The sequence below is a fragment of the Colossoma macropomum genome, unplaced genomic scaffold, assembly GCF_904425465.1.
Source record: "Colossoma macropomum unplaced genomic scaffold, Colossoma_macropomum, whole genome shotgun sequence".
Classification (NCBI taxonomy): domain Eukaryota; kingdom Metazoa; phylum Chordata; class Actinopteri; order Characiformes; family Serrasalmidae; genus Colossoma; species Colossoma macropomum.
In genome coordinates this window covers 20,765,599-20,790,632 of record NW_023494787.1, presented here as the reverse complement: position 1 = coordinate 20,790,632, position 25,034 = coordinate 20,765,599, and the positions used below count along the sequence as shown (strand labels likewise).

At 39.0% G+C, this 25,034-nt stretch overlaps 1 protein-coding gene across 1 annotated transcript; it reads right to left on the bottom strand.

Moving 5' to 3' along the window:
* Positions 1–1,318: 1,318 nt before the first annotated feature.
* On the bottom strand, positions 1,319–23,187 carry ptp4a2b (protein tyrosine phosphatase 4A2b). Its single transcript, XM_036566380.1, has 6 exons — positions 23,056–23,187; positions 8,726–9,417; positions 8,543–8,635; positions 4,087–4,217; positions 2,447–2,521; positions 1,319–2,356 (listed from the first exon to the last, which is right to left on the bottom strand). The coding sequence occupies exons 2-6, from the start codon at positions 8,819–8,821 to the stop codon at positions 2,245–2,247; spliced, it is 507 nt and encodes a 168-aa protein (XP_036422273.1). The 5' UTR covers positions 8,822–9,417; positions 23,056–23,187; the 3' UTR covers positions 1,319–2,244.
* Between the last annotated feature and the right edge of the window lie 1,847 nt (positions 23,188–25,034).

Genomic DNA, 25,034 nt, shown 5'->3' with positions numbered 1-25,034 from the left:
GACGTGGTAGTGGTGGTGGTGTGTTAGTGTGTGTTGCGCTGGTCTGAGTGGATCAGACACAGCAGTGCTGCTGGAGTTTTTGAGACACTGTGTCCACTCACTGTCCACTCTATTAGACGCACCTGCGTTGTTGGTCCACCCTGTATATGTAAAGCGAGAGAAGATAACTCATCCCTTGCTGTACAGTATGAGCTAATCATCCTCTAGTCCTTCATCATTGGTCACAGGACGCTGCCCACAGGACGCTGTTGGCTGGATATTTTTGGTTGGTGGACTATTCTCAGTCCAGCAGTGACACTGCTGTGTCTGATCCACTCAGACCAGCGCAACACACACTAACACACCACCACATCAGTGTTACTGCAGTGCTGAGAATGATCCACCACCCAAATAGTACCTGCTCTGTGAAGGTCCACAGGGGTCCTGACCACTGAAGAACAGGGTAAAAGGGGGCTAACAAAGTATGCAGAGAAACAGATGGACTACAGTCTGTAATTGTAGAACTATAAAGTGCACCTATCTAGTAAGTGGAGCTGATAAAATGGACAATGAGCATAGAAACAAGCAAGTGGTCATAATGTTATGCCTGATCGATGTCTAATACATATATACTATAAATATTTCTATAGGTGGTTAATCATTTATTTATAGAAATATTATTAAAAATCATTAAGCAAAATGTATATCTTTACCTTCAGTGGATTTTGAAAAAGCATTTTTCAAGAGATATACTCAATCCTATGACCAGTAAACAGCTATATTAAATCCAGCAGATGGTGCTATGAACTGTAATGACTGACAGCCAAAGCCACTTGTGGGCAGTCTGCCACTCACAAGTACAGAAAACAAAGCAACAAATGAAAGACTGTTCCTTATCATCTATGCTGATATTTTTTGTCCATTCCTTTTGAATTGAGAATCCATGGGCTCTCAGCATAAACAGCTCTCACTTATTCATGGTGTTATTACCACTACGTATGACCCTTTCTGCATATGGCATACAGAATTTAAATTTGATCTGTAAAGTCTTTGCATTTCAGTTTAGTAGCACCTCAAACATTAAATCAAACCAGAAGCTGTGATACAATATGAGGATATAAGAATCCGTTTTTGTTATTTGCCTGTGGGATATTATTTTGGAACTGAACAGAAAAACTCAATACTCTTGGCTCAAGGAAACATAGAAGGCAGTTCATTTAAATTTATTTATTCATTTTAAAACCAAGATGGGTTATTTTCAAAATGTGGGCAAAGATTTAGAACAGAAAAAGGGGGAAAAAAAAACAAAAAACAAAACAAAAAAACAAAAACAAACAAAAAAAAACAATTTCAGTCTCCCACCTTTCTCTTCCTTGAGTGTGCCTATGAGCTGAACAAGTTTGTGTGTATAAATGTACTGGCAGTCTGGCCAACAGCAAAGGCTTTTACTGACCCACTTGCAAGAAGTGAGAAGACATGATGAGTGAGAAGTACCTAAAACTAGCCACGCATTCTCCTTTCTGTGTGTGCATGCGTGCGTGTATGTAGGACGGTCCTAAAGATGACTACTTTCTAAGCTGGACTGAATATTGCACTCCCCAGAGATTCAGAAAACAAAGGGAAAATAACATGGCTCCATAAGGAAAAGAAAGAAAGAAAAGTGTCCTGGCACCAACCATCCTCCTGACAAGACACACTAATTATAGTGAATAAATACAGTCGACATTTAAAACCCAGTCTGACCCTAAATTAAAAGTGACTTCAAGGAAGGGGGAGAACAGCACTGCATTTCAAAGGAACGTTCTGGTTCCTCTGAACAACTTGAGTTGTTGTTTTAATAAAACACTGCCTTGTGATTTTTTTTTTTAAGTCATGTGTATTGTCTTTTCCAATTATAACACTAATGTTTATCATAATCAAAATCATCAGTATTTCACAATTGTAAATCTTTTCACCATAGTTGAAATAATTCATTTCAAAATAATTAAAAGTAAGAAGCTAACCCAAGATTGGGCAATTGGGAAAATCAGGAGGGGCTTCTGTTTATTGTAGCCTGTGACTGGTACACTGGTAACCAGAAGGCAGGCACGTCTGTGTGCTTTGACCTCTTTCATTCATACAGCTGGTGAATCCACAGATTAACTTTCACTCATTACATCTGTGATCGATTAGCCATGACTCAGTATAAATCATCACAATAATTACCCACAGCTTGTACTTTCTCCCCTAAGCGAATTTCCCACTAGTTGTGTACAACTTAACATTTTACTGGATGCAGCAGTTGGGACCGTTGGCATCCTTGAACCGCAGACGCATCTTAGGTCTGTATTTTTCGAGGTAAAGAAGCTGTTTGGAGTTGAAGGCTCCACGTCTCTTCCTAAAAACAAAACAGGCACTGAGTGAGATATGAACCTGAGACAGAGAGGTACAATTCAAATTGTTCAATTTGTGCATGTGTACTACGTACTGTCGTATAAACTGCACAGCGTCCTCGTACTTCATCCCACTCTCGATCAAGGCCAAGGCAACCAGTACAGGTGCTCTAAGAAAGGAAGAAAGAAACTGTTGAACAGTGAACTAGTGCCGAGTACAAGTAGCCAAAAGAAATCAATCAATCTTTAATCCTTGCTCATGGAACGTGCCTATTCATGTTCATAGAATGTGGTTATTCATATTCATGGAATGCATTTTGGCACATTTACTGCTGTGTATTAGAATACAACAATGCAAGCTAATCACTGTTGCAAAAACATTCAAAAGCATGTCCTGGGTTTTCCAAGGTTCATTGTCAAACTTTGATATGCTTAGAGTTTATATAAACTGTCGAGATAAGGCTGAAAATTTCTACATCTGTAATTTGTTTTTGAAAAGAAAAAATAGCTGAAAGCTGGTTCTTAAAATTACCCTTAAAAAATAAGATTTAAAGCATTTTTACTCATCTATCTGATAGGATGGATATGACAGACGTGTCTCTTGCATCTATTAAAATGCAAGTCTTCCCCCCTGCAATGAGCAATCTGCAATGAGCATTTTTTGCCCAGTGCTCCCATGTGCTCCCGCAGATGCGATTTCTCGTGAGACATCTTGGCTCTTTGAGAATCAATGGCCATGTGGAAAGTGTTGGAGTTTGTTGCGTTCTAAGGTGAGTTGATGCCTGGCATGAACTTATGATGCATTCAACTAAGCCAGCTATAAATTATTTATTTTTAACATCTCCCTTATATTGCCACTAACAGTTCTATCTAAAGACCTTAGCTGATGAAATGCATTTATTTTTGTGATTTGCAAAAAGACAAAGCTTCCAGATACTAAATAGAGAAACTAATACCAATGTGATTAAATTGTTTAGGGTAGCCCTATAAAACATTTACATTTCTGGCATGTGGTAGATGCTCTTATCCAGAGTGACTTACATTTGACCAGTTTACACAGGTAGGTGAAGTTAGTATTAGGAGTCTTGCTCAGGGACTCTTACTGGTATAGGGTAGAGTGCTTGCCCAGGCAGGGGATCGAACTCCAGTCCACAGCGTAGAAGGTGTTACCCACTACACCATACCAACCAATAGACAGTTGTGATCCACCTGTTTCTACTGGTCAGTTTATCAGTCACGTACATAATCACAACACATCAGACTCAGGCACTGCATACTGAAAAATGACCAAAGATCCTTTCATGCCATTCCACAGAACTCAATAATAGTCTGCAGCACCAACAGCTGCCAACAGTAGCAGGCCAAGGCTACTTAGCCTGATGTTTTTTCCATGATAAACACAATTCAGAAATGTACAAATATATCACAATTTAAATAGAAATTTATTAAAACTTAGATTCTGTCATAGTAATTAAATTACTTTTTGTTTTGAATTCAACTTGATTAAATAATTAAAATTTTTATTTTCAACTCTAGAGCATAACATTTTGTACTATATATCAGAAGCTACACTGTTGAGTCTAGTAATGAAACAAATTACACAGAAACATGCATATCGAATCACTATCAATTAATGTATGAAGAGCAATATAAATAAAGAGCCAATAAGGCTTGCACAAATAGGGAGGATGCCATTTCATTTGTCCTAAAAAGCAAAGCTAAAAGTTTCACTCACCGGCCCAAGCCCGCCACACAGTGGACCGCAATACAGCACCCTGGTTCATCTCGGAACTTGGTCTTCAACAGGTTTAGCCAATCATCAACAATCTGGGTGGGTGGTGGAGCTCCATCATCAAAAGGCCAATCCTGTGTACACAGCAAGAACATAAATAAATCCGAATGACATAAGGTAAGGCTCTGTGCATATTTCACAGTGTACACCTTTTCAAGGGAATACAGTACACAACAGAAAGGGGTGTCCAATCTTATACACAAAGGGCCAGTGTGGCTGTAGGTTTTCATTCCAAACAAGCTGGAGCTCACCTGATTCAACTCGTTTAATCAGTTGGTCTCCGACTTCAGCAACTGATCATGTGAGCTCCTGCTTTGTTGGAATGAAAACCTGCAACCACACCAGCCCTTTGTGGATAAGACTGGATACCCCTGCAGAAGACCATTCTCACTATTCCCTGTTCTTTAATGAGGAAGTGTATATAGCTGTGTTAAATGACCTCTGGTTGCGTTATAAACAATAGCTGAGAGTACTTTCTGGATTCACTGCTGCATTCTTAAATGCACCAATAATTCAACCAACCAAGTTTCCACTCAAACGAGCTGAAAAATGTTCAACATCAGTGGAAAGCTCCGCTCATCATGTGTCACTTTTAACAAAATAACCAACCAAAAAAGAAGGCAGATAAAACTGAACCAAAGAGTTAACGCTGGCTGTACAGTAGGACATATGTACTTGCAAAAAAAGCTTGACGAATAATATTAATTTACTGGCCTATGTACCGTTCCGTAAACCATTATTACCAAGGTTTGCTTAAAAATCATGACAAACAGATAAGAAGTACCCATTGTAGCTTGGTGAGTACTTTGTGTTAATGTAGAAATACAATTGTGTTCAAGGCACTTGCTAAAGTTGCTAATGTTTACATGCCCCGCTACCCTTTCCATATATGTTTTAACTTTTACGTGATGCACTTCGGCAAAGTCAAACTAGTCTTTCATCCCCCGTATATTGGAATGCCCTGAGATTTTGAGGAAGGCTTTAGAAAATAAAAAATTAAAATTCGATGACCCTCCATTACCGCTCTGTTAAACAATACTAGCGGAACCTTGAGAAAAGGCTATACAGCTGAGGCATTTATGAACTGCAAGTCTAAGCAGCAGAATGGTTCCTACTAGAGTAATCTGCAGAGCCACAAAGACACTAAGGCCCATAGGCCAGCTCTGAACTGAAAAGCATTGTGAAGGAGCATGGAGTTCTCACGAGCTGTTCTTGGGCATCTAGCCACAGAGATCTGGCCTTCTCCCAGCCAAGCTGTACAAAGAAGAGCAACAGACGAGAGAATGCAGGAGGGGTGGTTCGAGACAAAGAAAAGGAGAAAAGAGCCCAAAGATCAAGAGATAAGGTGAGGCTAAAAAGATGAGATCAGTACGGAAAGGCAGAGAGAAAGAAGGAGAGAGATGAAGAGATAACAGGGAGTCACAGAACTGCGAGAGAGAGGGAAAAGGGAAGAATGAAAGGAGACTGGGGAAGCTCTTTGAGGCAGGAGGTATCGAGTTCACTGAAATGACGCACAAGTCTAATGTCATCTGGAGGGAGTAGTACGGTTTTCTGGTAAATCCATTGTCAAGATCTTCGCTAACCAGGGCTTAGCAGAGAAGTCAATTATCACTACAGAAAGACAGAAAGCAAAGGAAGAAAGAAAGAAATAAAGAGAAATGAAAGAGGAAAAAGAGAGAGTGAGGTGGAGAAACAGAAAAGGGATTGGCTGGCAGCCGTGTGTCTCTGCAGCCGTGTGTCTCTGCTCAGGCTCGCTGCTGGCTAAAACAGGTTCGGTCTCTCTACTTCACACTTGGTCTCTCCTTTTCACTGTACTCTTATGCTCACACACACAGAAGTGCGTGCCCCCAGAAGCCCCCAAAAGTGCAATTCGGATGGGATTAGTTTTACAGGGCGAGGTCGGTTGTCATTTTACCACAGGATGTCTATGTTTATGAACAATGTGCACAGGATAAGAAATCTCATTGTAAATTACAGAGATGTGAGTGGCTTCTTGATTTGCTCATTGCTGACACACCAAAAAGCTCCATGTGCAATACGTTCAGCTACTCACAAGTAGAAAATATGTTTAAACTTTAAATTTAATATTAATTTCACTTACCCTAACCATCTACCTAGCGGTCATAAGTGAACACGCTGGGTCAGAAGCACTATCATCAGAGAACAGTCAACCTCACCACATAAAATCAAACCTATTATTCTACACGTTTTAATGTTCGCTGTCGTACACTTTAGGTAATATCAGATTGAGTTGGACTGCAGAGAATAAAACTAAATACTTCTGTGCCTCCATGCTAGAAAAAACTGTGCAGGACACAATGGGATATTTACTGACATAGAAATTACTAAACCTGTGTGAATTGCCATGTTTTGTAGTAGATAAAAGACTCTGGATATTTACAGATGTGGCAGCATGCAGTGCCTAAAAATTACTGACATGGTGGATTCTGATGGGATTAAAATCACTAACACCAGTAATAATTACTTTAACCCACCAGCCCATATTCAAGTAATTCAATCTGAACAGTACTTTCCTCTCTCCCATTTTTATGTATACAACCCACTTTCATATCACCATCATTTCCTTGTTTGATCAAGAGGTTCTGACTATACAACATAAATCTAAAAAATAACTAGCCCTAAACATACGCCTACAATTATACTCATAAGCAAGTGTGCTGCACTAGAGAGATGCAATATTTGTCTTTCTAGTGAACAAATAGCCAAATGACATAAGCCTCATGTCACCTGGAGTGTGGGGATTTTCCTAACCTGTTTATAGTTCCTTAACTGTTCCAGGACACTCTGCTCTCTGCTTTAGCTTCCAGGAAGCAATGCCTTTATTCCTTTTCCAGCACATTCCTTTCTTTTTAATTCCTAAATAATTCTAGCTGGACCACGACCAAACAGCACTTCCAGGAAAAAAGGTGCTATGGAGGGCTGGGACAAATGTTTCTAGGATTAAAACAAGTGACAGTCTGAAATTTGCTCCTTAAAGGAATAATCTTTTTTATTTACTCCCTTTTTTTCCTGTTTTTTTTAATATTTAATATTTTTATGAAATGGACACTTAAAAGAGGCACCCATTGGCTTCCACATAACTGCATTCAGTTTCAGTTTCAAAACAGTTTCAAAACGGTACAACTACAGGCATGAAAATGATTTAATATCATACCCTCAGATTATTGTGTAAATTCTGATTTAGTATTTTAAAGTTTTTAGTAGGCCTGTCACGATCATATGTTAGCTGAAAATTAATTGCTATATAAATAATTTTGATTAACAGTTTAATTATCTTTATTGTTATACTTTTGTATGGCCCTTCACATGCCTCAATAAATCCATTTTCCGATTTCTTTCATCTACAAGCATTTCCCCCAACACAGCTGATTATGTCTCTACTTCACACAGCAAATTCACATTCTGTTTGATGTAACATAAACATGATTCTGAAAACTAACAAGTGTGATCAGCTTAAATAACTGTAATCAGATTAAATTACTGCAATAACGCGATTATGTAATAACTGTGACAGGCCTGTTTTTTTGCGAAAAAATCTAACCATACTAGCTTTTGTTTTCAGTGTTCCTTCGCCTCAGAGGGGAGAAAGAAAACAGCAATAACGCATCACTATCAACAATGTTCAAGGAGCACATATTCAAGTACTGTCATGTTACATCAGTTCTGTACTATCTCAGGCTATACCATAATACATAAATAACTGCTAGAGAAATCCCCCCCCACAGTACATTTGATATAACTAATAAAAACATTATTTCTTTAAAATTGAGCTGTTATATCGAAACGAACCCATGATATATGTATATATGCAAGTGGAGACAGAGACAAGTAGGGAAAGGGAATGTTTTGGGTACTTACTTTAAAAACTTGTAAGCTATGCGCGTGTCATGATAAAGGCCTGTCATGTCACTGGCATAAAAGCTCATAAAAACTGCCTTCTCTGAATTCTTGAGGCTTCTTCACTCCCTTCCCCTCTACTACTGTACTGCAACTACTTTGTTCTAACTCCACCTGCACAGAAACTCCCTTAAGGGCTTACTGTAGGACAGCCGTATGTTACGATACTGCTTGCATTCCTTGCTTTGTTTACTGTCATTCTTGTACAGACTTGCGCACTGGGAGGAAATACCAACAGCTGTTTGTGAAGGTACTACACCCTCACTAGTGGTTGTGAGAGTTATGAGTCAGAGATCGCTTTTTGCATGGTAGAACACTGCCGCTCCTGTTTCACGGAGGTTTAAACAGAGAGGGCATCTGCTTCTCTTCAAAACTGAGGACAATGTAAGAGTGGGCTACAGAGAAAGTGAATGAGGCAGAATGAGGGTTTGTGTCTGTGTGCAGGAGCTATTCTACTAGAGATCTATACAACAGTACTCACCAGGACTTGGATGCCCTCCCTCTCTACCGGCGCCTTGTCATAAGTGGCCTCACACACACGCACAAGTGTGTTTACCTTAAATTTCTTCAGCTCCTAAAGAGGAAATCAGACGAGGAAAGGTTACAACCTCTCTGTATCTCTCACAAAATTAAAGGAGAATCACATTTTAACACACACACGTACCTCTGTGAACTTGTTGAGTGTAGAGTTGGTAGGGTTATGCGTGATGAGGAACTTCATGCACTCGTAGGAAATTTCAACAGCGGCAGGGCGGTTCATGTTGGCGAGACGGCTTTAAAACAGTTACAATAAAAAAGTATGATTCCTGTTCCGTAAAAAAAATGCTTTGGCTCAGATTCAGCAAGGACTTGTAGTACAAAAAAAATAAATTAAAAAATGAGTATGGGTGAGATGGAGGGCACTGGACTACAGGAAGTTGTAAAAATCAAGTTAAAAAAAGAAGAGAAGGATGATCTAATCCACAGTGCTCGAGGGATGTATGAAAACAGGATGATGAAAACGTAAAAAAAAAAAAAATAAAATAAAAAGGGGACTACCCTTCAGTCATCCAATGAGACAATTGTAGATTACCCCATTCAGGAGAGGTGTTTCTGACTGACTGTACAGACAGAAAGCTTCAGGGGAGGAAGGGAGTTCTCGTTTGCGCTCAAGCAGAGGACTACGCGTGATCCCAGGGGGATGAGAGAGAGAGAGACACACTAGGCCCAGTGTGCTAGTCGTCAGGGGGGTTTCTGGGTAGCGTAGTCCCGCAGGGGGCTGATGATTCACTTGTTCTCAAAGGCAAGGTGCTGAGCCTGGCAAAAGTCTCCACTCACAAACGCCATAAATGTGCGGCCCAAATCTACACAGAAACACTGCCAAGAGAAAAGAAAGAAATATCAGAACTGTCATTACTGTCCAGTTTATAATTTATTTTGCACCTCTGGACCTAAACAGGGTAATTCAAATCCTGATAATTCCTAGATCATTAGCTACATTTCTAGACAAAGAAATTTTGCAGAACAACATTTTAACACTTCAAAAAGTTTGTCTGTGTAGGCTATGGAAACAGAAATTTTCATTACAATATTATAACTGTAAACAAAACATTTTTGTTTAACTTCAGCAGATACATTGTTTTTTTAATATTTGAAATCCAGAAACGTTCACTGGAAATTTTTTCTGTTCTTCTGGGAAAAATAACACTTGTGCATAAATGAACTGCCTCTTAAAACAATATTGCTGTGAGGTACAGCTGGGCTAAGGAGCAGGCAAGATATTCTTAAAATGGAATTAGTTATTGTACACTGACATAATGAACCAAAGTCCTTTATTTAGGCTACATTAATATTTAAAGGATATTTTTGCACTGGCTCACCAGAGCAAAAGCTAGTCAGCAAGCAAGCTAGAAGTTGTGCCTTTGGTCAACAAAAACAGGACAATATCAACAAGCATCTGGACGATAAAAGTGAGAACCCCTAAATGCATTTATTGCCAAGAAGTTAGAACATACGCCATACTCCTTGTTTACAGAGGGACTGGAGAAAAACAAAAAACAGAGATTAACAGAAAGACAAACATACGGAAAAAAGCTTAAAGATGTTGTTATATGTAAAGAAATCTGAAAGTGAGCTGGTTCATGAGAAAACTGTCAAAAGGCAATCACAAGGTGAGGATTAGGGCAGATGGCTTCAAACCCCCCCCCCCCAAAAAAACCCCGACCCAACCCTAACTGTTTTAGCCACATACTTTTTTTCACCTACAGAAAAAAAGCCCATGCACACATGCACAGACACAAATTTGCACACAAAAACAGGGACCTTGTCATTAGGGCATGCTTTCAAGACAATAAATAAGATCTTTGAAATGACTTCAGGGAACTGTAAAGGAGAAAAAGCATATTCAAAAGCTATTTGAAGACCACTAAATGACAGGCACACAGTCAAAGAGAAAGCCACCAGGCTGGGTGACTGTGTCAAACCCAAAGAACCCAACAAAGGCCATAGTGGGGGGGGGGATCTTTTTAACTGGGAAACTGCAAAAGTCATGGTTCAAAAAAGGATAACTGAGCCTGAATTATTCCCACAGGACAACAGAGATGCATTAAGAGAGACAGATACATTTATGGCACAGTGCTTTGTCTTTAAGCAAATTAATTCAGCTATCAGTAAAACCTACAGATAGTATTAACTTAGCTCTCCAATTGCAGCTGCTTAGACAACATTCAAGCAGCTCACTTCCCCTGGCTCTTCTGGGAACTCATGCAAATCACACTGCTATATTTGCAAGCCATTCCAGTAATTGCTTCTGATCAGAGATGTAGCTAGTTAAAAAAAAATAAAAAATTCACAGTGCCATAACTTCAATTTATGCAACCTTAACTGTGGGACTCCAAAGTCTCCATCACAGTGTGATATCTGGAACAACACCTGGACAAATGGTTTAATTTTCATGAAAAAAAGAACACAAACTACAATAACCTACATTTAAAACCAATATATGACGTATTTATTGTACTCCATATGATGTTCAGGTGATGCTGTGCTACTGTGCAAAAAAAAAAGTCTATTTTATTCATTTTAGTACATTTGTAATACTCTATAAATAAAATGTTACCTCATATTGTAATGCTAATCCAAAAAGAATTAGATTTAGCAAGATTCAGATATTACGGTCAGCCCACAATTCCCCTATATGTGGCATTTGATCAAGTCATGTTACCTTTATAAGTTTCATAGCACGTGTGAATCAATAAGGGTGTAAAGCCAGGAATACTACCACCACTTAACTAAACTAATGAAGCCCCTCAGATGAATGAGGAAACATCATGAGGCATACACCACCAAGTCCAGTCACCTCAACTTACAACTGTTGGACAATTCAATGACGTGGATAACTGAAAACCTTCATAAACAAATGATGGAATGTCTCATGAAAGAAGTGTTTTCAAGAATGGTCACCAGTGAAACTGACAGAATCCGAATCCATGCCACAAAACCCCATCATTAGGTTAGGGTTGATGATGGTAGAAAACATTGTCTCAGTGACCTCTCTGGATTCTTCCATAAGTGTCCTGTGTCTTCGGTTGTATTGAGGATTTGAGGGCAAAAGTATGTTTTACTTCTTTTCATTTTACTGGCTACATTAATAACCCTGTTCATATTTTATGCTGACTATATACCTTTTATACAAAGCCTGAAATTATGTTCCAAAAAAAAAAAACTTGGTTAAAGACAAATGACTTTACAAGTGACAATGCATGCAATGCTGTGATGATGTACAGTAGAACCAGCAAAAGCCAGAAACTTCCGGTGAGAAGTGAGCTTCTTTATCTAGCACCAAGACTAACAAGTAGGAGGCTCTTGCTGTGTCTTGTAATTCATGCATCAGCCACACACACACACACACACACGCTTGAAATTCATGCATCAACCACACGCACACACCAGCTGCATCTCGCGTGAACAAAGTGACAACAAAAAGGGAACTTTTCTCAGAAATGACAGTTTCATGTGTGTCTCGCTGTTCTGTGAAATGCAGCTACTAGTTAACTAGCGGAGGGGTCATTAGGTACGTAATACTGCCAGTTTCCTTTTTGTGTTCCTTCCCCTCCTTTGTGTCTTTTATATTTTTGTTTCTCTCTCTTGCACTCCCTTACTCACTCACCAAGGAGAATGCAATGAAAAATTTGTCTACTTGCCTCTTTTTTCCTCCCAGCACTGTCTTGTAATACATGGAACACAGCAGTCCAAACGGGCGATAGAGCTTAGGAGAGCTAGACCTCCATTAGGTTCCGTGACTTTCCACCTCTCAAACTAGAGCAGCAAAGGTTCTCTTTGTCTCTAACACATATTTGCAATGCTAGTATGAACTTTCACATTTAGACGCATTGTTGTGAAGCACATCTCTGTGTTACTGGCAAATTTGTTTGCATGCTTAAAGGGAAGAAATCAGAACTGTATCCTTAATAAACAAATAAATTAACATAAATCAGTGCTCTGTCTTTCACAAATGTTTGGTGCAAGCTTGTTTTAACAAAAATGGCATAAAGAAACCTGAGACTGTTCTCCCCAATGCCTTGTCCCACTTCTCCCAGGCGCTCCTTAGCTACAATGAAACATGAGGGATTATGGGGCTTTTGAATGGCTAATATGCCCACTGTGGAGTGCTAATCCCCCCTCAGATCCCTTCGATTTAAGCTACAAATCCTGCCAAGGCACTGGAGCTGTGTTGCACTGTGTCTTCATGCAACGAAACACATCCAGCACACACACACACACACACTGCTGATATGGGCCAGGAATCAGCCAGAGGAGCACGTGAGGACACACAGGACTAGGGCTCTGTCTGGAAGCAGCTGATTAGGGGAACACAGAATGATAATGAGAATTCTGGTTTTCTACTAAGCAAAAACTCAAAAATAACAATGTCAAGAAAGCTGTGATCTCTGTACAAGCGTGCAGGCTGAAATGGCAATCTGAGGCAGGGATGGGGCTGTCTGTAACTCTTGTGTCTGGGCAAGTGACCCAGAGCTTGCACACTATCTGAGTCAGCTGCACGGTCTCCCTCCTTCCCATGACAGGCCTGCAGCTGTAGGGGAAAGCCTCTAAGGCAAGCTGCTCTATCTCTAGTTGGCTAAGGATAGGGTGAGTGAGATTAGCGGCCTTGGGCTGGGGGACAAGGAGAACACAATGCAGGAGAGAGTGAGATAAGACCCCTGCCAGTTCACATACCCATACACCCCTGTTGAGACTAAGACAGACAGATCAATCTCGAGAATTTTAGTGTGTAAATTTTGAGTTTTCTCCAGCATAAATAGCGAGTGATACTGTGTTTCAGGCAGTACACCTTCATGCTATGCTTAGTATATAGTACACATAACACACCCAAAGGAAAAACACTTACTCACAGACAATTCGGAGAAACCCCTCCCTGACCAACATGACAAATGTTGTCACAACCCAATACATACAAGCTGTTTTATTGTGTGATCTTTTCCTTTGGCCAAGGTGACAGCGTCCCCCCTTCTGCTGCCACTGACTGCAGAGTCATCAAGCTGAAAAGAAGGGCACAACCACTGATAATTTATGTGTAGACAAAGGCACACTAGGCAAAATGGAAACTAGACCCTTCTTTACCCATTATTATTTGTGTATAGTTTAAAGTATAAACACACTCATGGTGACAACAGAACTTAAGCATAGACATACACATACGTGTTATCAACATTTCCTTCCCTCTCTTCCCTTTCACAGAGAGAACAGGGGACACTGCTAGGACTAATAGAGCCAGACTGCATGATTTAAAAGACAGTCTACATTCTGAACAATTCTATCTACCTTTCTGATAAACATATTTGCTGGGTGCATGAAGATAATACACATTGTTGATGCCCTGGACTAGGGCTGAACAGTTACTCTTATTAATATCTAAATCGCAATTTGAAAGATGCATTTTTCAAATCACTGGTCATCTCGAGGGGAAAAAGGGCTGGGAGCTTCATTTATAGAAAACCATTTAAATTGCATTTAAATTTCAGTCACAATATTGGTATCTGAAGTGTCCCTAGGAACAGGTAAATTATCTAGCCTTTTCATATTTTCTAGTTCACGGTAACTCATATTGTGCTCTAAATCACATCAGCAAGTCTTTGCAACCTTTATGAAGACCTGAATGCTGTGCGAGAGAAGTTTTTGGAGCGTATTTAGGGAAGAGATTTGGGCAACTACTAAATTTTAGTGTTGGCAATGTTAGCTCCAGTTCTTAACTAAGTAAGCAAATTTTGGACACCCAACACGTCTTAGTGACCACATCTGGGTCTGATTTTTCATCAAACTGTTCCTTTAAGCCTTGACAACCGCAGACGTGAATCTCTAATTCACAAAGCAACAACTCACACAATGGTGGTGAGTGTCTGACAGTCTTTGCTCACTAATTAACTACTAAGTGCTTATAATATAACAGCATAGTCATGGTGTCAAGCTAGCTTGCTGTGATTACTTTATACTACTGTCTTCTCTGGCGTCAACACAAACAGAACGTTCAGAAAAGAAAATTACTAAATCGGTCCAATTCATTGAAGGAATGGTGTCTTTATCTGGTGTATATAATATTTTTATTCAGTACACAATAAAAAAAAAATGAACCATAACTAATCAAAACCTTACGTTTTAGTGACAATGTCAAACTGCAATTTGTAGAAGAGGCTGTGGCAGCAGGAGGCACCAAGGTCCCTATAACCATCCCTGCCACAATGTGCCTATATTTCTTTGTAAACCTACAAAACAATACTCCTGGAACAGTATATGAACACTGAGACTGTGCAACAAGGGCATTGTGCCTTAAAATAAATGACGCGTTGATTATAAAAATAATCAGTTATCAAATTAGGACTGTGCACCACCAAGTCACAAAAGCCTCAATTCTCCATTCAGATAGGTCCTGTTCGAGAGGTGAAAGTCCAATGCCAGCACGATAAAAGAGAACCACAGCCAGTGACCAAATACAGACAAGAAATTATACCCTTACCAAAGTGCACTCTTACACTAGCTCACAGAAGTATTCAAAGGGCACTTAATGAGCAATTCATCCACAACCTGAAATAATTATCAAGCTGCTTTAACAAACATTTTGTGTCAGGCGTCAAGTATCAATGAAAAGGCAAGTTGGAGCAAATCAGGTACCCACACAGACACTTGATAAACAGGTTTAAAAAAAATAACAATTGATGCTTACTCTCTTGAGAGCAGTAGCCATTTTTGCAAAAGGGGTCCTCATCGTTTTCCCCCCCTACATTCCAGGAGCAGACAGTTTAAAGGATACGTCACCTGATACTCTTGCAACAGACCACAGAGAATGAGGCTTGGCCCCTCTGTGCCTATAAGCGGCAATAATTTAATGACTAAAAATGAGAACTGGACAATGTTCTGCATAAAGACTGAGATTAAGGAATTTTCATGCAAGTAACAATAAGCACAGGAAAAAACATACTTAAGTTTTTATCAAGCCAGTAAGTGCTGACTCTTGTGCCAACCAAATACTTTCAGGTCATGTTTATACATGTTTAACCAACACAGAAGGTTAAAGGAACCTGACTGTGGGCAGAGGACCTTTGCTTTGTTTGCCAACAAGTACAGAAGCACTTGACAGTTTGAATTCCAGGTATTCATAAACACTAAGAAGACAATTGGTACCATTCTCTGAAAAGCTCTGCTTAAGAGCCTGAGAACAGAATCAGGTTCAAAACAGGATGGCAGTGGTGTAATGCCCATATTCAGTATGTGGTAAGCTCAATAATGAGCATGATTTAGCATGCATCACTAAAAAGTGAGGTGTGCAGACACCACTGAAAAGAAGAAAAACAGAGGGGGGCAGACCAGAAGATCATGAGCCTAGATCAGCAAGTTTGTACAACCATGTTGCCAGTTTCAACAGCAATACTAATTTAGACCATGGCCATAAATAAAACGGCATGATTATAGCCAGAAATCAAATTGCATAAAATAGACTAAGGGTCTATAAATACACCTGAAGACATGTTTCTAAGACCACACACATTCCAGCGGCATGTCCGTCTACATTCCTCTAGTGTCTCCACACCATGAATCCTGAGGAGCTCACCACTTCATCCACACAGCCATTTTTCTCATGGCCGATGAAAATCAATTCGATACTCACTTGTAAACTAGGTAATGACATGAAGGTCAGTAGTTTCATCAACACATTATGACAAAACATCCCCTTTATGCAGCAAAGCTTACTTATCAAGCACAGGGCCAACTGCTGGGCACAGCTTGATAAACCATGCTGACAGCAGAAGCACAAATGGCAGTGTCTACAAAGTTTCTTTCAGAAACACCACAGTGGCCGACAACTCTAAAGCCATAATGAGACTTTTTTTCTTAAAAATGCAACTTTAGAAAACAAGTTTTTCAGCTTGCTTTTATCTATCCACAACAAATTTGTCTATAACCTCTGACATTTTTTTTACAACAAAGGCACAGAATTAACAAGTTTTTTTGTTTTGTTGTAACTGGTTTAGACACAAGAACAGAAATACTGGCTATGCTTGGAGAAAACCAACAGTTTTCTTACCCATTTCTGAGCCCTGCTTCTACATCTGGGCAATATGATATTTAACATTCATGACAAATTACATCACGATGCTACACAATACAACTTTCTTACCATATCGTGGACATCGTCAGTACTGCTTGAACACTGACCAACTGCATGATTCATTACAAAGAGAGCATAATTAGTCCTATTTAGCAACATTTCAGCAGTATGTAAAATATTGGAAAATAAACAGTGTATTTAATACTATCAAGTGTTTTTTTAATTTGCCATTACTGGTTCTTTGTCTGTTTCAACTGATTAGATGTCAGAAAAAAACAAATATGGCATCTCATGCACTGTGAACATTTCTTAAAGTACTGTGAATAAGTATTATATTTCTGCCATATCACCCATCCCTAGCTACTAATGACCAAGTAAGACTCAAGAAATCTTTGTTCTTATTTTGGTATGATGACCGTCCTTTCTGCTGTTGGTTTTGGGTTCATTACTCCCCATAAAACATGCATTAAAAACAACTAATTTTGATCTCCTGACTAATATTTCTTATTCGAACAAGCAAGAGACTAGGTCAGAAGAACGAAATGAGAACATGCTACTGTTGCAGACTCAGGTCCTGGTGATGAGTGACATGAGTGATATATACAATGTAAACAGCAACATTCCCTGGAAGCTGGTATATCTTTAGTAGGCAAATCTAACGTCATGCTGATGGCAGCTTCTTCCATACCAACCCATGACCTCATAGATAGCTCAATTCCTGCCAAGATTTCACACTTGGTAGGAAACAGCTTTACATACCTAAATAAATGGCATCACCATGCAGCATCATTAATCTACTTACTAAGGAGGCTGAATGTGAAACTTGTCACTGTACTGGGAGAGCAAAGGAAAGCAAAAGCCTCCAAATTCTGCTTTGTGATGGTGGAAGACCAGGACATTCTTACTTCTCAATAAGTATGACTGCTATGTTCCAGAGAACCTCTGACTACGGATGGAAAATGACCACTGAAATCTGGACATAAATATCAGTGGAAAGGCTCTCATGAACTGACAGGGTCTAAACATATAAAATAAAGCCTTAATTTTTTCCAGCTTACAGAAGAAAACAGTCTGTCACCTATGGTAGTCCTCTTGAACTTGAGAAGAGGGGCAGAGATATCAAATGACATCACAAAAGAAGAACAATGAAGGAGAAGATAAATCACCTGAGATCACAACAAATATAGTTGACACTGGCACCACTTTAAATCTATTAAAAACATAAAAATAAAAATTACAAATTTGGTCTTGCGAGACCTTAAAGTTCAGAGTAGGCTTTGTCCTCTACTTTGTACATTTCTTTAACTTATTAAATTGAGGGAGAGGTGATCAAAATATCCAAGTATTATCATATTGAAGAGAAGAAGAAGAAGAAGAAGAAGAAGACGACGACAATTATTTAAAGAGCTCTTTTCATCCCGGTGACAGCTCAAAGCTTTAGACAGTTGATAAAGCTTAACAGTAATAGAAGACACTATGAGTATCAATTTAAAACTATATAAGCCAATGACACAAATCAATTTAAAAAGATACCAAAGAGACATTTAATTTTAAATAGACAGTATGGTTAAGAGATTCATTTTGAAATGTTTGTGTTCACTGAGCTTGACTGTCTAATAAAGGTTGGAATTCCACAGTTTAGAAGCACAGTAACTGAAAGAGGTCTCTCGAATCTCCTCCTGCTTTCTGTATTTTACTAAAGGTATTTGCAGAAAGCCGGAATCTGCAGATATAAGATCACATGCTGGAACATAAACCGACAGACGTTCTGTGAGGTAAGCAGGTGCTAGGCCATTCAGAGCCTTAAAAAACTATTAGCAAAACTTTAAAAATTATCGTATAAGATACAGGTAGCCAGTGCAGTTCTTGCAAAACGGGTGATATCAGCTCTCTTTTTTGTTTTTTGTTAGGATCCGTGCTGCCGCATTTTGTACGAGTTGTAGAGGACGTACTGTTTTCTTAGGAAGCCTGATAAAAAGAGCATTACAGTAATCAACACTGCCTGTAACAAATGCAAATTTTGTGACATCCACTGAGACATATCAGACACTCAGCTGATAAGCCTGTGAACAAAGTCTTGACTATAAAAAATAATGGAAATTAATAATTGCATGTCATCAGCTTAGCTATGGAAATACAATACTAAGTTTCCTAATGACATAGGAATATTTGTATTTGGTGATTTGATGAAGTTATTAATAAAGTTAATGACCCATGGTTCCTGAGTACTGGTACACTAAAAGAATGTCCTGCAAAACCTGACAGAAATTGCGTTAATTGGACAGTTTTGCTCCACTTTCTGTTCTTATACCAAAGGAACCCCATCCTACATCTTAGGTTTTCAAATACAGAGACTGAACTAGTTTCTGTACTTGGATGTTCTATGCTCTGGCAGTTAACAGAAATGTTAATGTTACTGATTTTCCATCTTGTGTCATTCCTACCAGTGATTACAAAATCCCGGAATGGAAACTGGATTCAAGGTCCGGATTTGAAGACCTCTGCCCTACACAGTGTATTTCTAAGGACGTGGCAACAGGGTAACCACTTAACTGAGGTAAACGGTTAACTAGGTTTAAGGTTTACCTTTGTGACAATCCCTTACACTGCATTGGACAAGCAGACTGATAGCATGTGAGTAGAACTTTAATCTTTGTCAAATATAAGAACATAAAAGTGCAGTTCTGTAGAAGTTATGGTTGTATGTCGTCACCATTAATTTGGCCACAAAACTGTGAAATAGTAATCTACTAAGAAAGAATGGAACTGTGAATGTGTTTGAAGGTTTGAAGGTGCTCAGCTTAGTGTGATGCCTTCTTCTCTGAAGCCATTTCACCTGAAGCTGTTTCAAAATGGTTTGAGGATGTCAAAAAATGTATAATGTAACAGAGGCAGGTTTTGCACAAGCACGATTTCTTCCTGCAGCATTGAATGCGTGTTTAAACAGCGCAGCCACATTTCTAGAACAAGCTTATCTATGCTAGGTATAATTTGTTGCATTAATGTAGGCATTCACCCAACATGTTTAAAAGTCTTCATAATCTTCAGATAAGAACTAGTGTGTGCCAGTGACGACTACCAGTATAACACCCCCAAGATGTTTTATGCTACGGAGACCAGATACAGCAGGTGATCACAGTCCAAACTATAAAAAAAAAAAAAGTCTTTTAGGAGGGGTCAAATGAGTCAGAGTCAAGTGTCTCAGTATCGTTGACTCCTCTACTTTCTCTGACATGCAGGAAAATACAATTCGACTAGGAAACCAGCCAGATCTTGGGATTATAATTGAACACTGTAACAATCAAGACCAAAACAAATAATTATTATTATGAACACCATCAATTTAGAAACAAAACATTTATGAGATAAACAAGATACTGAGTAGTTTAGATGTCAGTGCAAACCTGCCTTATAAGACAGCAGACGTTTGCATATGTTGCCACAAACTTGGCCACTTCCTGTAAAGATGCAGTTGCCACTACTGTTACAAACTTTAACAGGGACATACAGTGTCACAGATAACTTTAGCTTGCGGATGAAAGCAGCACAAACATGTTAGAACAATTAAATCATTGCTCCATGTCCTCTCAGCATATACTGGATAAGGAAAGAGGCAGAGAATCAAATTTCTCCAGTCTGTGTAAAGTCAGATAAGATAAAATCGGTGCAAAACATTTTATTACGTAGATACGTTTAGTTAAATGATAAAATTGATTCGCTGGTATTCAGGAATGATGATGCTATTAATACTGCTGACCTAGCCAGAAAACAAAACCAGGGGAGGAATTAGTGTAAACTGGAACCACAGTTACAAAATCGTGTGCTAATGGAAACCTCAGAAAATTTATTTTCAATGTCGACGACGTGCTTAACTTTTTTTAAACAAAAGTAGCTCCAAGGATTTGACATAGAGGCATCTCTCTGATCCTGCTGAATGTCATCTGCATGAGTAAATGATCTATGAAGTTTTATATGAAACAAAAATAATTAATGTTGTAACTCTCACTTCTCAGAACATAGTTGGTCTAATTTAAATCACTGTTATGATACTTAGAGTTAAAACACTGTGGCTGCTTCCGTGTTACAATTTAATATATTCTGTTCCACGGATTCAGTCTGGCACTGACTGAATAGTGAATGTTTGTGAATATGGGTAATGAGCATGTTGCCAATTAACCTCTCGTTGTACACAGTCAGAAGAAGAGCAAAAACATCACTGACAAGAATACCATTTTAAAGCAGATAACCACTGTGTCCTACTCAGTTATGTCTTCTAGTTCTCCTTCCAATTCTACCATAACGGATACAAGAGCATATTCAATGTCTATCCTTAATCCAACCAACCAAAAGCTGACCAGACTAGCTTTAAAAAAACAAAAATGGTAAAAGAAACAGCTCTTTATTAGGCACACACCATACTGAATCCCTAGAGGAAAAGAAAAGGAAAAATCAGGCGGGTGTCCATTAGTTTTAATACAATGTGTGTTAAGTGACTTAATTAGTTGCTTAGAAAAATGAATATAAAATAAAACATGTAGTACAAAACATCTCTTTAGCTACATAACATGTAAGAGAATGATTACATATGCACACACACACATAGATCACCCAAATATCTGACTCACACAAGAATACGCACTTGCCCAATTCCCAATACAATCCCAATGACTCAACCCTCAGAAAACTGTGTGCTTTATCTCCAGAAATAGAAAAAACTAATTTCATTATAACAATAAAAAACTTCTTTTTGAAGGAAACTAAAAGCAAGTGAATACTTCTAGCACTCTACAACACACGTACTTTATCAACACAAGAACATAACAAGATCTTATCAACTGATGATAAATGTTATGGCACATCATAAAAGCTAAATTGTGTCAGAGAAGGTTCACTACCAACTACCAAATTCAAATTATTACTCATTAAATCAGCCCTTTACAGCTAACACAACGGTGGAGCTGGTAGCACTGAAAAAACACTTCAAGTCTATAAAAATTTAACTCTTCATTGATAGTAACTGCAGACGAAACAATATGGGGATTCTGGGTTGATGTTGATATCTTATATTTTTCACATACATAGCTGTCCATGCTGATACATAACTATTTAGAAAATCCAAGTATTAGGGCTAGATCCACCTGGATTAGCATTATAGAGAAACATTACATTTAAACGTAGGGGGTTACAAATGCTGTACGCTGAAAGTAGACATTTTGGCAGAGCAGCCTCAGTAGCATCTAAACATTCTGATATTCTGAAGCACAATAAATACATCATTAAATATTGGTCTGAAATATCGATCACACCTAAACATCTGCCCGCTGATTTTGAATTGTTTGTCGATACTGGTATGACCCTAATATCATCGTGCATCCCTAACAGTAACAATGCCCGGACATGCCCTGTACTCTTGTCACAGCTCATGTTTTCGCAGATAAAAGACAACGAAATGAAGCGCTCTTGGGTGTTACTAACTACATAACTAGGGCGTCTCACAGAATTGCAAGTCGAGAAAGGAGACATGATGTTTGACCACAAGTGTAGGTTAACGTTAGCTTCTTCTAACTGGGCGCCGACTGACTGCTTGGCAATTTAAACAAGTGCCAGGCGACGATACTTAACTGTAGCATTTAAAAGCCAGCTATAAGGACTGCTGCCTGGAGTCACCCCACTGCTAACACCAAATGCTGAAAACAGTTAAATCGTGGTAAACTGATTAGAGCGAAGCAGACAGGCCTAACATGGTTAGGAAACAAGGCTGGTGAGCCAGAGGAGACCACACTTAAACCGGCTGCTGCGATGCCAGCGTCTCTTAAATGGACAGCTTAGCTCTCTTAACCTCGAAAAACGCGACAGTTAGAAGACAAAATACAACACAGCTAACACCCGAGTTAAACATTTAGAAATGACTGCTAGATAAGCCATCGTGTAATTTCACAAGCGAGCGGCTCTGGCTTTTTTGCTAGCTAACGGTGGAACGCATGGTTAGTGTTTTGTTGCTCGGCAGGTTAGCCAGTTAGCTTTGACATTCTTTAACTAAACGAGACAGACAGCAACTCTTTTCGCTACTCATGTCCTCCTGTGAAGTTTAACATAAAAGACAAAATTGTCATTTCACATATAACAAGCGACGGTGGGCATTCCGTAAAAATGTTTAGCCAGATAGCTAGATTATATCTGTTCCTTTTGAAACGTGTCGTGCTCGCAAATGGCTGCCACATTTCAGCGTTAGCTTGCTAAGCTATGCTAACTTGGCTGCCCAACACTTTGGCTGGCCGGCTAGCAGGAACTGTGCGCTAGCCACAAAGACTCCTACGGCACTGCCGTTAACAGGAATAAACCTGATTAACAGCTTTTTGGTCATAGTTTGGAAGTCGCGAAGTGCCGCTACTTACAAAGAACAGGCTGAACATTGAAATCCCGTGACAAACCCCGGAGAAAGTGGATCGGAGTAGTAACCGCTGTGAGTGCTCTCCTCTCCTTCCTCTTCACACTTAGTGAAAAAGAGAGTTTCTCGTAGCGACCTCCGGACTCGTGAATGAATCTTTGTTCGGAATCGGATCTTTTCAATAACACTTCCCAAATGAATCGGACGTTTTTGTAGCCAGAGCCTATAAATTCTCAGCTGAATAATAAAATTCAAGCAATTTAAAGCTCTAACCCTTTAAAATTATAAACGCCCATACTACATGACTACACGTTAAGAGCAACCTATTTGATTTATACGTCTATATGCTGCTCTTGCTTCATGTTCCTCGTATGTGCTTTGTGCATCTCAGTACTGTGCTTGGAAAGACAAGTCTGCCTCCATTAGTGAGTAGAATAAGCGGACACCAGACGCTCTGTCTATATGGATGGCCTGATGAGCTGAGAATGAAGTTGGCTTAACTTGTGATTCATTGAATCAGATGTTCGATTCGTTGAAACAGAACGTTGAAAAGAATCGGTTGAGTAAACCGAATCGAAAATGAACCGACACCGGTTTCTTGGCTGAAAAGTGAAAGGGAGGGGCTACCCGGAGGCGATGTGACGTCATATTTACGCAAAACGCCCGTTGACAGTCTGGTGATGTCTCACTGTGTTACAGTGACCACAAATGAGAGTTATTATTATCTTAAAAATTAACTTGACGGAAGTTGTTGTCCAGAACCTTGCGTTCTGTTCAGCTGTGTGATCACCTGATAACGTTTTACGCAATAACTGGCTGGATAAACACACGTTACGAATATGAGAGGAAACAAAAGTAGTCAATGGGATCTCCATTCAGGCCTGCATGAGTCATTTAAGTGACTGGAAACCGTGAACCACACAATTACAAGACAGAATGTTGAATGAAGGAAATTGTTCAGATCTCTCATGGCACCATTCACTGAATTAACTCACACCCATGGTCAGGACTGCAGTCCTATGAAAGAATGGGAAAGATTCTATTTCTTTCGGAAAGTGACTTTTGATTTCACCTTACTTGTGCCCATATGGCCTGTTGATGAAACTGTTTGTGACTAATAGCAAGTTCTGATGTGAAGTAACTCAGTAACTGAAGTAACTCAGAGATGAAATTTCTGTTATCGATATTTACCCCTCAGCTACTTTGCCATATGTTATTGTCATTATGATGCTTCAAAAATTCTTTTCTGAGCATATTGTGGACATCATCAATACTTAAAATGCACTGACCAACTGCTTGTTTCATTATAACGAGAGCTTAATCAGCTGTGTTTATGTGGATTAAGTGCAGCACAGTATTTAGAATGTTGATTAAAAATCATTGTACTCATAGTTGTTGATCAATTTTTTTTTTAAATGTGGCTGGACTGGTGCATTTAGTCTGTTCCAACTTATCAAACCCCAGAAAAACTAAATATCGTGATACATTTAGTGTAATATTTTCGAGTATTGTGACATTACAGTTATATGCAAAAGTTTGGGTTTCCCTGATTAATTTACACGCCTTGTTGATTTTCTAAATAAAAATAAGGACACATCGTCTACAGATAACACAGTTCTGCATGATTTAATGCACAATTACTGTTTATTCACTGAACTTAACATATTGGGAAAAACATAAAATGTGACATGTAAAAGTTATGGCACATTTTATATTTCATGTATTATTTTTTCCAATATGTTGGAAAATGTGCAGAAAATGCCATATTCAAGTAGTGTTAATTTATTTTCACTTAGAAAATCAACAAATTATGTAATTAGACTGGGGGTGTTCAAACTGTATATTTTTGCCGTTTTGCCCACCCCTAATGGCAGGCAATCTAAAGGTAAAGATAGTCTGAGGAAAGGCAGGCATTTGGGTAAATGTTTACTGTGAATGTAGGTACTGAGTGGTCAAAGTGATAAGATGAAAGCTTTGGTAGTTAAA

Coding starts and splice junctions, on each gene's coding strand:
- ptp4a2b (XM_036566380.1), bottom strand. CDS start 8,821: ATGAACCGCCCTGCCGCTGTTGAAATTTCCTACGAGTGCATGAAGTTC. Junction 4,218..8,542: donor GGGAGGGCATCCAAGTCCTG/GTGAGTACTGTT, acceptor CTGTGTACACAG/GATTGGCCTTTTGATGATGG. Junction 2,522..4,086: donor TGTGTGGCGGGCTTGGGCCG/GTGAGTGAAACT, acceptor TTCCTTTCTTAG/AGCACCTGTACTGGTTGCCT.